At 35.0% G+C, this 17,885-nt stretch overlaps 1 protein-coding gene across 1 annotated transcript; it reads left to right on the top strand.

Moving 5' to 3' along the window:
• Positions 1-3,482: 3,482 nt before the first annotated feature.
• On the top strand, positions 3,483-7,691 carry LOC117103366 (carbohydrate sulfotransferase 1-like). The gene is made up of 2 exons (XM_033243911.1): positions 3,483-3,829; positions 6,321-7,691. Exon 2 carries the CDS (start codon positions 6,370-6,372, stop codon positions 7,594-7,596), a length of 1,227 nt encoding a protein of 408 aa, XP_033099802.1. The 5' UTR covers positions 3,483-3,829; positions 6,321-6,369; the 3' UTR covers positions 7,597-7,691.
• The last annotated feature ends 10,194 nt before the right edge of the window (positions 7,692-17,885 follow it).

Raw genomic sequence — 17,885 nt, 5'->3', positions numbered from 1 at the left:
GATAATAAAATTCTTGCAAATCAATTTTGCTGCATATGCATACTTTTGACTTAAGTGTGTTATTACAGTTTGACCAAATTTGACTACAATAATCAAAATGAGGTATTATAATAGCGCCTCACCAAGCTTTTTGACAGCAGAATTTGGTAAATAAACTTTTTTAACACGGCACCACAACGTTTCGAGATTTTTGAAGATAGATCCTCTCCTCAATATGATTCTTTCAATTCAAATGACTGTCAAAAACAATACCAAGATTATTTGAATTGATCTACTTTTTCAATTCATTAATGTGACATTGTTAAATCTATTAAACTCCATTATACTTTAAATCTCAACATTTTCTTTTCAATGATTGCTTGCACTCGCACTGTACAAGAAGTTTTATTTGAATTTCCATTCAGACTAAAAATATGAAGAATTTTGAGAGCCTTCTAGGGGGCTTAGGCTCGCTGACTAAAGTGATCGCTTGCCATTTTTGGTACTGTCATTGCCGTTTTGGTCTGTTGCCTCTTTGTTTATTGCTGTTTTGGTTTACAGTTAAACTTGCCTAGGGCCTAGGCCTAAAGTCAACTTCGCCATAACTTGAATAATTTCTACGTCAATCTTAGTTTTAAGTTTATACGTCAATCTTATTTTATACGCCAAATTGTGTTTTCTATTAATTAATTAATTAACCATCTCTAAGTCAAATTTTTCTAGGCCCAAGTCGAACGATCTTTAAATTTTGGAATCGACTTCGGTATTGCGTTTTGACCTGTTACCATGTAAACACCCAGCCCAGGAATCTTATTCTTACCTGCAGTGGTATGATGATGTCGGATGATGGCCTAACAATAGGCTTAAGTAGCATGGTTGGACTTGGCCTAGGCCCCCCTAGTCCGTGTGCTTATGTAGGCCGCCAGGCCTAATACAGTCTAGCTAGGCCTAACCAGTGAGTTGTGATAGAGAAAAACTCCTGCCCTGGCCTAACTAAAATCAGGGAGTTGTTAATTAACAACTCCCTGCTAAAATGTAGGCCTAGGCTAAACTTTGTGAAGCGGAGCAGCAGCAGCATGAGGGAATGTACATCTGGGTGTACACTGTCCGTATAGATAGGCTAATAATTCTATCGCACAGGCTAGGCTAGGAATGTCATCAAATTCAAAAATAAAATAAAATTCAAAAATAAAATCTGATTTACCTATGAACACACACAAACATCCAAAACTATTGGGCCATTTGTATTTAAAAAAAAAAAATCAAAATTTCACTGCGACAGTCCGTCTCTCGGAAGTTCGCGCCATCTACAATGTCTTCGATAAGAAATTTTCAACAAAATGGGTTATTGGAACGAGCATGCGCACAATAGAGTTTAATTTGATCGGGAATTTGAGTAGCCAAGGACTATGCAGTAGTATAAAAAAAAGCACACAGTGATACAAAAACACAAAATACGATTGTTACACCTGTTTAATCACAATTATGATTGAACAATTCATTGGAATTGGTATAAAGTTCATTTTATTTTTAAAGATATTGATCTGTCCATGGACCTGATCTGTATATTCTCACCACTTTTGAATCTCTAAAATTGGCATTGAACGCGAACGTGGTGCATAGGTGAATTTCTTCCAAACTTTAAATCTTGCCCGAGTAGGCCTAATTCAATTTTCAATTTCTTTTCAATTTTCTGTGTATATCATATTATGTGTTACAGACAATAACGTTTCTTAAATCTTGAATCATCAATGGTGATTCAAATAGGCGGTGTTAAAATAAAGTATTTTATTTGTTTTAGTTCTGCTCCTTTGTTCAAGGTCATAATTTTTCTACCAAAATAATCAAATATTTTTATATATGGAAATATAAAACATATGAAATTATTTCATTCCTTCGAAATATATGTAACACGTTATAATTTATTAATGTATCATCATCAGCGGCCTTGCATGACCTTCTCAAACTCCATTCTGGACTACTCGTGCCAGATTTGCCAGTTCTCCTGGAGGATCGCTTTATTTCCTGTTAGTTCCCAGGCCCGTAGGCAAGGGTGGGGGGGGGGATGCAGAGGGTGCGGACGCACCCCCCACCAAATTCCAATGTTCACCCTAATATTGTGGTCTAACTCTACCAGGGATTTTTGTATTCCGGGTCGGCCCGTGGCTCTAGTCAACCACTGGACTCCGCCACCCCGTCGGATATGTCGGACCTCTTGTCTGCAAATTTCTGGAGCCACCGCTGATATGAGGCTCCATAAGTTCTAAGACGCTTTGATTCAGGGTCGAGCTTTTCTCCAAGCCCCAAATGCAGTTTTAATTCTGACGCATAACACAGGCCCGTATGCAGGGGGAGGGGGGGGGGTTTCAGAGGTTGCGGACGCACACCCCCCACCCCCCAAATTCCAAAAGGTCCATTTTTTAATATCAATGATTTCACAAAATCGTTCCTAACCTGTATCACAAAATGCTATACAGTAGCATGCATTGCATTATATTTGCCAGCTTATTTAACCGTTGATTTTTAATAATGTGGTACGAAATTTGTTAGAAATTGATTGGAGATTGATCTATATAATATGAAGAATGTTATCTATAGGCCTGCAGATGTACAGGACATAATAACGTTACTTTTCCAGGTCCCAAAAACACCCAAATTAATGAAAATTTTAATGAAATATTCATGAATTATATGTTTGAGAAATCTATTATGTAAGACCCTCAAAATGCTACTTTGTCGCTTTTCTCACAAACCCCCTCCAGGCCTCTGCCCTTGGACCACCAAATTTCAGAAAGTCCACTTTTTAAAACCTATTATTTCACTAAAATCGTTCCTAATTATCGCGAAACGCACCTCGTCGAAAATCCTGCCTACGGGTCTTGTTCCTCTCTTTCTTTTGTTTCCGATGGCGTTCATACTGTTTACTTTCCCAGTTAGAGTCCATGCGAGCTACATAATTTACGCTTCCACTTTATTTTAGACAGTTTATATGTATATGTTCAATCCAATTTTGTACACGTCGAGTATTGTTCAATGATTTTGGACACGGTCTATGCATATAAACTCCATGGTCTATGTAAGTACGGTCTTAAAGGCGGATGCAGGATTTGGCGATGATTAGGGCTGAGGTGAGAACATTTTTAGGATATGGACCTCAAGTTGCCCGGTGCACTCTCATACTTTTAAAATCTTACCTGTACTATTTTCAATGATAACAATAATATATCAACAATACAATACAACAATTATTTTTTTTAACAATGGGTGCGATCGAGAGAGCAGCTGAACTGTGTGTGAGCTAGGTCCCCGGTTGTATTGCATCGCTGCCCTCCTTGTGTTTCAGCTGAAGGGCTGACATGCAAGTTACGATAGCGCACCGTCTTTCGGATATATTAGACGTACAATTTTTTTCAAATCTTCAATTGAATTGAAGCTTTCTTCCGTATGTTTTGTCAGGCAGATACCTTTATATTTCGTCTCTAATTTTTAAAAAGTTTGATGTGGGTTTTTGCCTGTTAGAGAAGCTTCATGAGCCGCTATATGAATCATATAGATAGGCCTATTATATAATTATTTAAATTATTTATTATAATTCATCTATTTTCTCGGGGCCTTATTTTAAGCCTAGCCCCATACATCGCGTCAACAGCAGGAAATCAAAATGCGTAACTGATGAAAAATAGATAAGCCAAACGAACTCAATTTATTATTTATTTGAGGTCAAAGGTTACACTGCTAGATGGTTCAGATTTCTTTATTCTCGGTTATATTGCTGGTGGTAATTCCTTCCCTTAAAAAGAACGTATTAACTGTAAAGCAACTGGATGGAACAAGTATAAATAAGCCTAAAGTAAGTATTTCTTATCCTTTTTTTCTTGAAAATAATAATTTACAATGTTACCATATTGTGTTCGCCTACAAGGAGGTAGGTAAAGTAGAGGTAGACTAGTTATAGTAGTACTAGCTAGAGTAGAGAGGGCCTATATACCTGCTTGGCCTACTACTACTAATATCATGTTGAAACTGTCTATCCTGTTTGGGGAGGCTGGCCTAGGCCTACATCTAGGCCAGCACACATTTACAATAAGTAAGTAATTGAGCAATTTCAATCTGTTATTTTAAGTGGCTAGGCAAATGTCCGATCTGACGTACTGAGTTTCATTATGACTTGTTAGAGGAAGCAAGGAAGCCAGTCAGTAGCATTCATTAACACAAGTACCAAACCAACTGTTGTTTTTTGTTTCTTTTCATACTTTTCTGTTGATGTTTGCATTTTATTCTATTTTTTTTCTTACTATTTTTTTATTTTTGAGATAAGCTGGAATTCAATACTGGCAAATATCCTAAACAGTACCACACATTTGGAGCAGTTAAGGCATATGGGAAATAACACAAACTTAAAATTTAAAATTGAGACCAAAATTTATAATTTTATTTAAAATCCCTTGCACAAAGTTAGTGGTTAGCCAAGGTTATTTTACCGACTAAACAATTTTCTTGTATGTTCAATCCTAAATTAATGGAAAATACTTACGTTCAATGTTATTTTATTGTCTTTTCCCTTTTTATCCATTAATTATGTGATTTTGATTGATTGACACTAGTCACCCCAATGGTCTTTTCACCCCTAGCCTAGGCCCCTATGTCTATTTATTATTATGAATAAGTAGAATTGATTTGAATAGGTAGGATCGTTTATGAATAAATTATATGTGATGTACAGTATGTAATAACATTGTGTAGGTTATTAAAATTTATTAAGATATATGATAAAGTCAGATTGATAGTCAAAACATCACTTGATACAACAAAATTAGCAACTTTAGTAAATGTACTCACAATATGGGAACTAACACTAAATTGTAATAAACTCAATTCTTAAATATCTACCTCTCTCAAATAAGCACTGCACTGAGGCCTTCCAAAGCATTGAGTGCCGCAGCATTTGTTTAGTTATTTACTGTATTAACACACCTGTAAATTCTATATTTTTTTTAATTTTTTTTTTGTGCAGACTTTTTGAGCAATATATTATGAAGAATTTGTTTTAAAAAGGTTATAAAAAGTAGGAGACTCAAATTACTGTTGGTACCGAATCTAATTCATTCAGTATTTTGATGCTCCAATGCCTAATTCTAATAAAGGAGAAATGATCTGTAAGTAATACACCATACACCTGTCAGATTTTGTTCCTGGTGAATAAATTCAACCATATTGCAGTCTCATAAACCCACTTAGTGGAAGAATTACTTTAAATATAAGGGTTTCTTTCTTATTGTACATTTTGTCATAGTGTATAATGATGCTATTATTGTTGTAAAAGGATATCACAGCTCCTGAAAGCTTGTAGTTAGACAGTAATGGCGTCATTTATGCTGCAAATTCTTGTGGGTCAAGGTGCTATAATAATTTATAATACGTTATTTTACTTGACCAATGGTCATTTATTCAGTTCAAAATAGATTATAATTACATATTTCCAAAATAAATGAATGTTAATAACAAAAATTGTTTTCAAATAGTCATGCGATTACAAATGTTTAACATTTTTACTAAAGTGCAACCATGCATCAAGTAAAAAATGGTTAAATTTGCTTGCTTTTTCAGGTAGAATGTTTTTGTATTTTTTTTTATATCAAAACTCTGCAAATGTAGGCCTACTGTACCTATTTTGCGTAATACTTTTACACACAAACGCATCATTCGCATTTTTTTCTGCAGTCTGCATATGCAGTGAAGGAAGACCGGAGTCCACTGACTTAGTCAGAATATTTTTGTGAAGTGGCAGTTCATCATTCTTCCTTTACTGTGCAGAAACTCTTTTGAGTATTAGGTAGTTCTCGCCGCACGATGTCAACTTTAACGTTAGTACCCAACAAGCAATGCGATAACTTTGCCCCTTTTGTAAAGTTGTAATGCGCAAACCAGTAAATAACGTACGTCGAGCACCTAAAATCCTGAAATTAACATACTCCGCAATGCAAGATGAATAAATTATGATGTCATCTGTTAAGGTTAACGTCGTGTGGCGAAAACTACCTATTGTTGCACATGAAATTGCACAGTTTTTGGAATACAGACTACATATTAATATAATGATTATAATATTATAAATATTATAATAATTAGCTTAAAATTTGCAGACCTTTTGGACATAAACTGATTTCCCAATTTGAACCATGAAATATTGGTGTTGTTTTTATGACCATGGAGAAAAGCTTTAAAGGATGTTCACTGAAAACCAGCAGTGATAAATCCTGAGCATAATGTTGATTATATCATCATGTATTATATTGATCATTATGTCAGTTCTGAAATTCTTCCCTTTTCGCTTTCTGTAGATACCACTTCGGCTATGCTTGAAATAAGCTGATGTAGCGCATTGACCCAATGTTGAGCAATATGAAGCGGCTAGCTGGACTGCTTGTGTTATTGATAGGATCCATTCTTTTTATCCTGCTCATGTACACCAATGTTGATCTCATCCCTCAAGAGATCACAAAGAACCCAAAACGTTTGTATTCTAATCGTAACACATTCTCCACATCAAGGAAGAATGTGGCCAGCGGTGAAGAGTTCAAGAAAGTTCTCTCGTCTGCTTTTGCCCGGCAATCAAAGGCTGTCAAAGTAATGCTTGTAGGTAGAATGAGAACTGGTTCGACTTTTATTGGCGAAATTTTGAATCAGAACAGAAATTTATTTTACCTTTTTGAACCGCTTCATTGGATAGACGTGCAGAAGCGTAAAGGATTGCTGAATGAGTGGACATCATTTAAAGCAGAAACACTTAAACTTTTGCATGATCTCAGTAAGTGTGTTTTTCCATCATCATTTATTCATGGAACAGCAATGTGGCCACTTGCAAGATCCAAGAGTAAGGACGTTTCACCTATTTGTAAACAGTCCTCGGCGTGCAAAAAAGCAGAACCGGATTCTTTTAGTAAAGCGTGTGCAAAAGTTGGAGGGAATATCGCTATGAAATTTATACGATCTGATATCGAAGTATTGAGATCTTTAGTCGAAGAGGAACATACAAATGTTAAAATAATTCATCTGGTGCGTGATCCAAGAGGCACTGCAAATTCACGAAGGTCCTATTATGGGAAAAAAGCTCTCCGACTGAATGGATCTCTGCCCACATTAGGTAAAATGGGTTTACTAATAGAAAATAATCCCCGCAGGATGAACACAATTCCACAACTTTGTCAATGGATGCGAAATACGTTATCCTATGCAATCAAGCGACCAAAATGGTTAGAAGGGCGTTATAAGATTCTTCGCTATGAGGACTTCTCAGTAAACCCTCTTGAAATGACTGAAAAGATATATAAATTTATTGGTTTACCATTACCTACTAATGTCAAAGAATGGCTTGTTAGTAACACAAATTCCCAGATTAGCAAAAAGCCAACACTTTTTAGTACGTCAAGAAATTCTTCGTATACCGCTACAAGTTGGCGTTCTTCACTCTCATTAGAGGAGGTTCTACATGTACAGCATTTGTGTAGTGATGTGATGGCTGAGTTAGGCTATGTGAAAATCTACAATGAAGCGGATCTTATCAATTCAAGTGTGCCTTTGCTTACCTCATTTGAATTTGGCAATTTTATACTTTGATAGATTAGCATTTTTAATCTGCTGTAGTGCACTGATTATAATCTAACTATGCTATCAAGAGCTATTAATTGTTACTGACAGTGATAGTAAATACTATTATTTGTGTATTAATATTTTTATTATCAAACATTACTGACTTTACTAGAAGGATAGTTTTAGCATGGAGATATTAAAATATATTTTGGAACTGGTGTCTAAATAAATTAGTATTAGTCCCCATAGGTGACCTGGTTCCCCATACTGTAGTGTTGTTGTTCCCAGTAGGTTATATTATTCCCCTGGGTGAGGTTGTTCCCAGGTGACGTTGTTTATCATAGGTGACGTTATTTCCCCATACAACAGCCTCTGGTGGCATTTTCCCCATACAGTAGGTTATGTTGTTCCCCATACAGTATTCATTTTTACAACAATGGTGCATTATATTGACATGTTTCCTGTGTAATTTGCTATATCATTTGCCATTTAAATGCTAATAAGCTATGTTCAGATCGCCTTCCGCCTAAAATAAAGTTATGACAAATGTAAAATTTTACATGCCTGTTACTTTTGATGAGTGTCCACACGATGCTTACCTGGGGCAGAATGTTCTCTTTACTTCAAATCTAGTTAAGAGTTACAATAGAATTTATTATGCAAATTCTTAAACAATTATGAAAAAATTGTGTCTGTGAACACATCACAGGAAATATTAATTTGGTACTCATTGGTAGGTAGTTATCTTTTGAAAAAAATTGAGGTCATTATAAAGTTGTATTTACAGGGCCATACTCTTAGTGCATATTATACCTTACAATTGCATTCTTTGTGTATGCGGAAGAACTGTAGCATACTAAAATCATCTATAGTAACTTTGAAGAAACTTACAACAAGTGAACTGCTACTTCAAAGCTTACTTCTGATTCGTCTAAATGTTTGTATAAACAAAATACTTATTCTCAACTCCTTCTGATGTCCCATGTATTTTATAAACTTATAAAACTTATGTAAATTAATGATTAGACTTTTTATATCCAAAAATGTTCTTGTATTGTTCATTGAAAAATAGTACTGTATACAGGTCTCCCTCCATTCAAAGACCACTTTTGGGACGGGAGGTTTCCATGGTCGTAAATTGGCTTGGTCTATTAGAATAATAAAGATAAGAGACATTTGTTAATATGGGACCACAAAAAAGTGGTCTTTAATAATAATTAAAGGTGGTCTCTTATTGGAGGGGACTTTAATTACAGGGAAAACTGTATTGTTGAAAACTGTACTGTAATCGATGGTTTCAAAATTTATTTTATATAATTATACAGCAGCTTTTAAACAGTTCTCACTGCTACTTACACCTCAGCATGTACAGTATTTTACCAAGTTAAAAAAGAAGTAGTTTCTCGTCCTAATATTTTGAAAAAAGGAGAATGAAATTGGTGAGGACGAAAAAATGGATACGCAAGGGGACAAGAGAAACTAGTAATTTGTATTTAACCTTTATTTTTTTTATTAATTATTATTTTTTATTATTGTTTACTTCTTTTTTAAAAGTAAATTACTTTAAAGGTATCAAATTGCATTAAATGGATTTGTAGTGTTTTTTGTAAAGGCTTAATCCTTGTTATTGTTGTATATTATTAAATATTTATTACGGTTACATTAGTACAGTATTATATGTATTAGACCAGTTTTTGTGTGTTTGAATTGATGAATCATAATTATACATTGGTATTCTGAAATTAATTAGTGAATATTATCGTAATTGCATTTGCTGTAAGACTGTTATTAATTAGGAGTAGTTTTGAAGGCAGTGCCCATTTGAATATATTTAAATTAAGAATGTACAGTTATTTCAATTTAAATATGCTAATTTTTTTCTAACATGCTTCTTCAATTTGGTTCTTCTGGGGTCTGCATTGTAAAAAGTTGTTCTTTCGGGAGTTTGTACAGTAAAAACTGTAACTGTCTTTTTGGCAGATGTGTATGCTAAAATGGGTCTTTTAAGTTTTTGGGAGTCTGTAGGGTAAAATTGGTATTTTTAAGGCGTCCCATCTGGTAAAATTTGTCTTTTCGAGAGACCACAAAGTAAAATTAAGTTTTTGGGTGTCTCTGGATGTTGTTCCTCAGTTGACAACATGACCAGCCCTCCAAGTGCAACTGGTAGACAGTCTCTTGACCCGACCTTACTACAGTAGGTGTCGAACACACTACTCTTCATAAGTCAACAAGAATGGTACGATACCAAATATGTACAGTAAAATTGTATTTCAGAATTTAAAATCGCAATCACAGTTATACAGTATATTAAGACATTCAATTAATTCAGTATATTTTATTCATATATTTTTATGTATTTATCAAAAGTATCAAAACTTGTTAAAAATAACTGTGTTGTGTTAATATATATACCTGGAATATAAAATTAAATGTTTAAATTATTTTCCTCTTATACTTATGTATTATTTCTGAGCTTTCAATTTTTGCCAATTAACTGGTACTTGAGTAATGCCTAAAACCTCTAATTGGCTGGTGTAAGAATTTTTGTAATGTAAAAGTTTGCAATCAATGAAATCAGTATCAGTTTTCATTAGTTGTTAATTTATCGCTCATATCACAAACTACCACAATTATGTTATGTTATAATTGTGTTAGTTTGTGAAAACAAAATAGTGCATTAAAATAGGCGCTGTTGTCGTTACAGGCTTTTTTGCTTGGTAAAGAATACAAAATTTGCTTGATAACCAATATATGCTTGTTTTGGAACCCTTTTTTTGTCTTCGTGATCTAACACAGTCTACTTTGATTGTGTTAGTTTGTGATGTGAGCAACAAATTTATGAAGATCATTTTGAAATAAGCAATTCCATGTCTTGATTTTTAGGGTTTTGCAGATTTTAGTAGACAGTGGTCCTGTACCTTTAATAATTATGTGTAACTGTGTTGTATCAATCTCCATTTTGCCTGACTTTTCTGTGCAGTAAATGTTTTACTATGTGGTAAACAACAGATTGTTCCTATTTACTTGTGTACAAAAATACCAAACAATATAATTTATATATTATTTTTTGATATAATTTAGTGAGTTATTTTTCTATATGTGTTTTTTGTTAATATAAATTAGGATAGATTGCATTTTGAGAGTATATATTTTTTGAAAAAACAAAAACAATATTTGTATTTAAGGATTGTTGTACAGTTATACAGATGTGGGTAGCACTACATTTTAAGAGGTCTGACCATAAACAGCATCATCTTTTTTTATAATTAATAACTATTATAATTAACACCCCCTTCATAATAATCATCAGTAGTGTATTAATTGACCATAATCATTTTCAATCAATATTGTCAAAAGAATTTTCGTAATTTTCATGTATTGAAATCATAAGTATCAGCTGTGCCATAATCATCATTAACAACTGAAACATCATAATTATTTGTCAGGTACATTCACACGAGAGCCCTAGTATCTGGATCAGGAGCACTTTCCTATTGGCCAGTGATTTGATCAACATCTTCTTGGTATCTGGATCGGGAATTTTCTTGTATAAATGTGCGGGTGAGCACGTATGTTTGTGATCTGGATCCTGCTAACCGTGCTGTCGTGTGTGAACGTAGCCTGTATCATCATCATCATAAACAACGATATCATCAACATCATCATACATCAGTCATCGATGATCATTATTATCTTCAAAGCTTTTAATCATCATAAATTATTTTGTTGCCTGTACAATCTTTTGATGTTGTAGTTTTATTTATATTTATGATGTGTTTATGGTCGCAATATAGCTTGAAGCTTAGCCTGCTGATATTTTTGAATAAAAATTTAATCTGAAAAGTACCATGGTTACACTTGAATATGTTACAGTATTTTGTAGTATGTGAATTTTAATATTATTTTTATTATTGTTCTGAATATCAAAAGTAATAGTTACAAGTACTGTAGGAGTGCCGAAGCAGTTGTGGTTCTGCTCTCAACCTTAAGGTCTGAGGTTCAATCCCTCGTTGTGCATTTCGCTTGTGTCCTTAGGCAGGTCACTTTACCTATGGTTGTCTCTCTTCACCCAGGAGTACAAGTGGGTACCTGGTAGGTTCAAACACAAAATGCGCTGATTATTCTGCAACATTATGAAATCTTTCTCAGGGAACTGCGTATGTGTTCCCATGTGCTTGATCCAATGACTGGGGATAGTAATGTGAAGTGCATAGAGGCCTTGTTGGCATTAAGCGCTATATAACATAATAGGCAGGGGTGGATCCAAGATTTAAAAGAGGGGGGTTGAAAATGTTTCCAAAAAACCCCAAAATGAGAAGGGGGTCCTTCCCCGGGAAAATTTTCATTCCTAGACGGCCGGAAATGAGCTTTCCCGACTTCTGAGGAGTCTTTTAATGACCTTAAGTTCTTAAAAATTCAAGGTTTTACCCCTTTTATCTCATTCTTTAGGCCTATCATAGAGGAGAAAAAATCAAAGACAGGCAATATATTATTATATTCCAACACCATTGAGTAGTTAGATATGTAGTCTTCCATGGATCGATGAACCGATAGGCCTGAAGAACGCACTTTACATAAATTATTACGACGGCGAATCAAAATCAGTGTGTATTTTTTATTTAATTGAAAACTAGTTGATCTTCCAACCTATGCCTAGGTAGGTTAGCATGCCTTTTGTAAGCCAGGACCCAGCTGTATTTTGTTACGTTTTTTCACAGAGGTGGGTTCGCTTGAATCCCCTCTGGATTCGCCGCACGACGTTAACCTTAACGTTAACGGATGACGTTAAATTTATTCATCTTGCGTTGCGGAGTACGTTAATTTCAGGATTTTACGTGCACGACGTACGTTAGTTACGGGTTGCGCATCATGTTGGGTAGGCCTACTAACGTTAAAGTTAAGGTTAACCTCGTGCGACGAAAACTACCTATTATGGTTATTAAGTACATTGCATGATAATATATATTGTTATGATACATTTCAGAGTCTTGGCTTAATATGAAAGCGAAGATTCATTAAACACGCATTAAAGCTACGTTTACACTGTACACGATTACGACAACGACACGATACAGATGCTTGGTATTATAATTTAGATGCACTGTCCCATGAATATGAAAAGAAAAAAAATCTCAAAAAAGAATGACCTTTGTTTTTTTTTTTTTTTTTTTTTTTTTTTTTTTGCTGTAGGCCTAAATAACAAATTATTAACTTAAGTATAGAAATTATTTAATTTAAAAAACACGTGAACCCTGAAACCCTGAAAAATTATGAAAAAAATAATAAAAACACCTTTTTTTGGTATAAAATCATGGGTAAACATTTTGCAATAGGCCTACAATAATTTCTATGTTCAAGTATGTTACTTCAAACGAGTGAATTTCAAAACGATTTTTATACTGTACTTTGTTGGTATATTTTCCAAAAACCGAAAGGTCCACTGATTAATCTCAGATAAGAAAGTATAATACATACTCCAAGTATTGAAATACACGCCATCGTGTTGGGATTCAATATTTCGACATTAATTATGTCATCATCAGGAATGATCATCAGGAATGTCATCATCATTCCTGATGATGACATAATTAATGTCGAAATATTGAATCCCAACACGATGGCGTGTATTTCAATACTTGGAGTATGTATTATACTTTCTTGTTGGTATATTACACGTGACAATTACATCTTCAATATTTAGTATATCTTCTGCGGCGGTGCCAGGATTTTCCTAACCAGGACCAGGGTGAAGGAACTTTCATAACGGGGAGGGGACGTGAGCGTGTTTCGGCCTGGGGCCAAGGGCCTAATTTGGGATAGGTCTATAGGAAAAACAGAAGAAGCTCCTGAAAAGTAGTAATTTGGGGGCTTTTAATCGATAGACAGGCGCCAGAGGAATTTTTTGGTTTATATTATGTTGTACAACTGCATTTTTAAAGACACTGAAGGGGTATTTGATGAAAAACTTGGGAACGGTTAATAGGTGTAAGATATGTAAAAATTAAGGTGGGGAAAAGGGAAAAGGTGTACTCCATATAGGCCTACTGTCAATGGAGACTTGAGTGTTACATTAATCACATCGCTGACTGTGGCCTATATAGGCACGATTACTCACAGGCAGCGGTGACGCCAGAAATTTGCCGACAAGGAGTCCTACATGTCCGACGGAGGGGTCCGAGCCAAGGGGGCCGACGAAGCCTCGGTCGACGGCCCGGAATAAACCTCACTTGTAAGGTTCACGGGCAGAGTTTTTATGACTTAGAATGGTCCAAAATGTGCCTTTTAGACCACAACATTAGGGGTTGGCAGTCAAAATAACGTTATAGGCAAATTATATATATTTTTTTTAATTTTTTGATCCGACGATCTAGACGTGCGTCGGACGACAGGCGGTTCCAGGCCTGTCCGACGGAGTGGAGGGGGGGGGGGGAGAATGGAACCCCCGCTGGCGTCACCACTGTCTACAGCAAAGACGGAATGTCAGTACGAGGTGCTAGCAGTTATTCCGTATGTTCCGACTAGGACAAATAATAAAAATAAACTATTCCGATGGTGCTTACGTCAGGAGATATAGTAATAGGAATGAACCTTAGGCATACCTGACGAGTTGTCATACCGTACTGAGAGCTCAGTACGTTGCCAAACTTGCGAAAAAAATCTCGCCCGAATCACTTGCGAGATTTTTTTCGCACGTATTTGGGAACGCACTGAGCATTCTGCGGTGTACGATAACAGGTCAGGTAGACCAATTCATCATTTCTATTATAAATAATAAAACTATACAAAATATTAGGCGATGATACAAATCTCAGTAGACGTTGATAATAGGCCTAATAGGCCTACAGTTCTGAGTAGAGTGTAATACATTAGTCCAATTTCTATCAATCTCTGTTTTTAATTTTTCTATTTATAGACTCAAAATCTCTAGACAACAAAGTACTTCATTAGAATTGTGGTTTTCAGTTCGTTTGACATTTTCTGAAGAGTAATGTAAAGTGAATGTATTCCATTGTCGTCGATACAGCGACTTGATTTCATTGACCATTGTATGAGTCTTCGTTCCAATACAAATTAATGTAATTGAACACGACAACTGAGTCGAGCAAGATAATGGGAATTGTTGGATATCGCGTAGTAGCTTGAGCTCTTTCGAAATGTATTATGTTGAGAAACCATACAAATATGAAAACAATCTCAAACTATTCATATCAAGCTATAAATACAGGTCTGGTACGGCAATTATAAACTCTCACTAACAAGGAACACCGTACAACAAGGTGATGTCATTAGAATATAGAAGTATATGATATAGACAACCAACGCTTAAGGCATTACAGCAACACAATATAAACATTTTTATGTTCCAAGATCAGGATTATGATCTATTTTAAATTATCTTATCCGAGATCTCGTATTGATGTTTAACATTGAGGGGCCTATCCAATGCCGTAGCAGTTATTGGAACAGTTGGGACAGTCCCACAAATTTTCTAATGGGTTTACATTTTTTCCTTGTTATCAAATAAATAACCCAAATCAAATCAAAGCGCATGTTTATGATACGTTTTACATGGGTAGATTCGCTCCAGTTATCATCAGCTTCATCATCATCACGATCATCACAATTATCATCATCATAATGTGCAATGCATAAATGTAACGTTATAACTGTTATTTTGTTTTCTACAGGAAACGAAATTACCGGTAGAATATATTTAAACCAGAATAGAGTTTCCCCGAATCGTGCCAAGTTGTACCGTAATAAACAATACGGTAATTACTGATGTTTGTGAAACGAAGAAAAAAAGTTGTGCAATTATCGGCGTCCCTGTTTAAAAAACAGTCAATTCAGTGAGGATCGACGTCTCTAATGGAAATAATTACTTCAAATTACTGGATGAACCCACTAACGTAAATAATATTGTTGTTTCTATAGCAACCACGCTATTACCATACGTCATTAACGCGCTAATTGGCATTGTCTAATTAAGAAGCTAACTGGGTCTGACATAGATTTCCTCTGATCAAAATGTGTGAACATTACCCTTAATTTTCGCTGGTGTTTGAATCATAATGATGATATAAAAACTGAAAATAGGCCCTATTATTACTGTATATATTTATAATAATAATTATTATTACTATGATTATCATTCTAATAATAATTATTATTATTTAATTGTATATAATTAATATAAATTAAAACCTGCCCTTTAAAAACCTCGGAGTCGCCCATCTGTAATAATGCGGTAATATTTCTATTTATTTATTTATTTCATTTATTCATTTATTTAAAAAAAAAAAAAAGCGACTCCCCTCTTTGTACACAGTGTTAGTATTTTAAAACTTGATTTTGCTAACCAATACTAAGCAAATTCTATCCTGGAATCGCTTAAAATGTATACAGTACTTAAAATATGTAAATATGCATCAGCACACGTAATTATAATACTATAATTATAACACATGGCCTAACCGTGAATTGTTTACGCAAATTAGATATACAAATAGAACATTGTTTGTTATAACTCATTTTGCTGACCTGAGCTATGTGATAAGACGACGTGTTACTTTTATGAGATTACAAATTGAAAAAAAAAAGTTTGGTGCTGATTTATATGCTGTACAATTTCTAATTGACTCCTTCTATACTACTATACCATATGTTTGTGACCTGTGGTCACTGCTCTACTAGAAAAACATCAGAATAAACTATATATAAACGATAATGCAAAAAATAACATTTTCGGAATTATAATAACGGCTTTACCGCTCAGTGTGTGGATTTATCAAACTTACTTAACATAAAAATCAGCTTAATTTCGTCTTAAATCCATAAATCCCAGGCCAGGAGTCTTTAAGATACATAAACGTGATAATGCATGGTTCAGTTTTGTTTGTAGCATTTTGCAAGCTTTTATGAAGTTTTGTTTAGTAATAATAATGATGATGACGATGGTGATAATGATATTTGATAAAGTTTTGTGATAATACTACTATAGTAATAATAATAATAATTATGATGACGAAAATGATGGTGATAATGATAGTAGACAGGCCTACAGTTTGCCCTCGTATTCGAGACCACCTTTGGGACCTGAAAATTTGGGATGGTCTCGGGGTTCGGTGTCCCCATAGAGGGTTAGCTTAGTGTTAATAGATTGAAGATTGTAGTCAAAGCTTAGTAAGCTATGTTAGGCCAGTTGTCTTGGGTTATCTAGATCTATGTGTTCCGAAAATCTCTGATAAAAGATCATCGGAAATTTGTTGGCGCTTCATTTGACTATATAATGGTGATGTGATGATGATGAATTTATAAAAGTGTCATTTCAGGCCATGTAGAGGTACTATTCCTAAAATTTTCCCACCTCAGCTCCAACCAAGGTGGGGCTCAGTTGCATGTGGACTCGCAGCTTTGAAGTATGTGAAGTAAATACATCAAAGTCAATGTTTTAAAGTTTTATTTTCCATGGTACATCACACATATTAACTAGATCTCTATGGTTGCTGACGATCCCCTTGTTAAATGATCATGAGAAATTTGTTGGCGCTTTATTTTGACTATAATGGTGATATGATACATTTGACTATACAAAGGTGTCATTTCCGGCCATCTAGAGATAATATTTCCTCACCTCAGCTCAACCAAGGTGATGTGGTTGTAGACTCACAACTTTGAAGTACGGTATGTAAAGTAAATACATTAAGGCCAACTCAGACAGCGTCGGCCGACGCAGCCCGACCCGATTTATCGTCGGGGACAGTCTTAAGCCGTCATGAGAAATATTAAACATGTTTAATATTATACGACGCGACTGCCCCCGACGCACACCATCGCGTCTGCGTTCAACTCACACAGACCCGACGCGACAACAAATCGCGTCGGGCGGCGTCGGCCGACGCTGTCTGAGTTGGCCTTTAAAGACAATGTATGTAAGTTTTATTTTCTATGATACATCACACATATTAATTGGATCTCTATGCCTGCTGAACATCCCTTGATAAATGCTCATGAGAAATTTGTTGGTGCTTTATTTTGACTATAGCGATATGATGGTGATGAATTTTACTATATAAAGGTGTCATTTCCGGCCATTTTTAGAGGTACTATTTCCTCAAATTTTTGTGATTCAACCCCGACCATGGTTGGGCTGAGATGAGTCGACCCTGTATCTGTGAAAGTCCCTCCCTGGGCCACCTCTCTTTCGAATTCCTGGATCCGCCACTGTTGAGTTACTATTATTGCCAGTCCTACTAATTTTATTTATAATGTGTCTATTACAATTTTCACTTCATACCCTCAAAGCAGTCCTAAAC

The sequence above is a fragment of the Anneissia japonica genome, unplaced genomic scaffold (assembly GCF_011630105.1).
Source record: "Anneissia japonica isolate Jap-2015-1 unplaced genomic scaffold, ASM1163010v1 scaffold1891_len642697_cov171, whole genome shotgun sequence".
Lineage (NCBI taxonomy): Eukaryota > Metazoa > Echinodermata > Crinoidea > Comatulida > Comatulidae > Anneissia > Anneissia japonica.
This window is presented reverse-complemented; position numbering and strand designations above follow the sequence as displayed.

Bases quoted from the DNA above. Each gene is read 5' to 3' on its own strand.
- LOC117103366 (XM_033243911.1), top strand. From the start codon at position 6,370: ATGTTGAGCAATATGAAGCGGCTAGCTGGACTGCTTGTGTTATTGATA.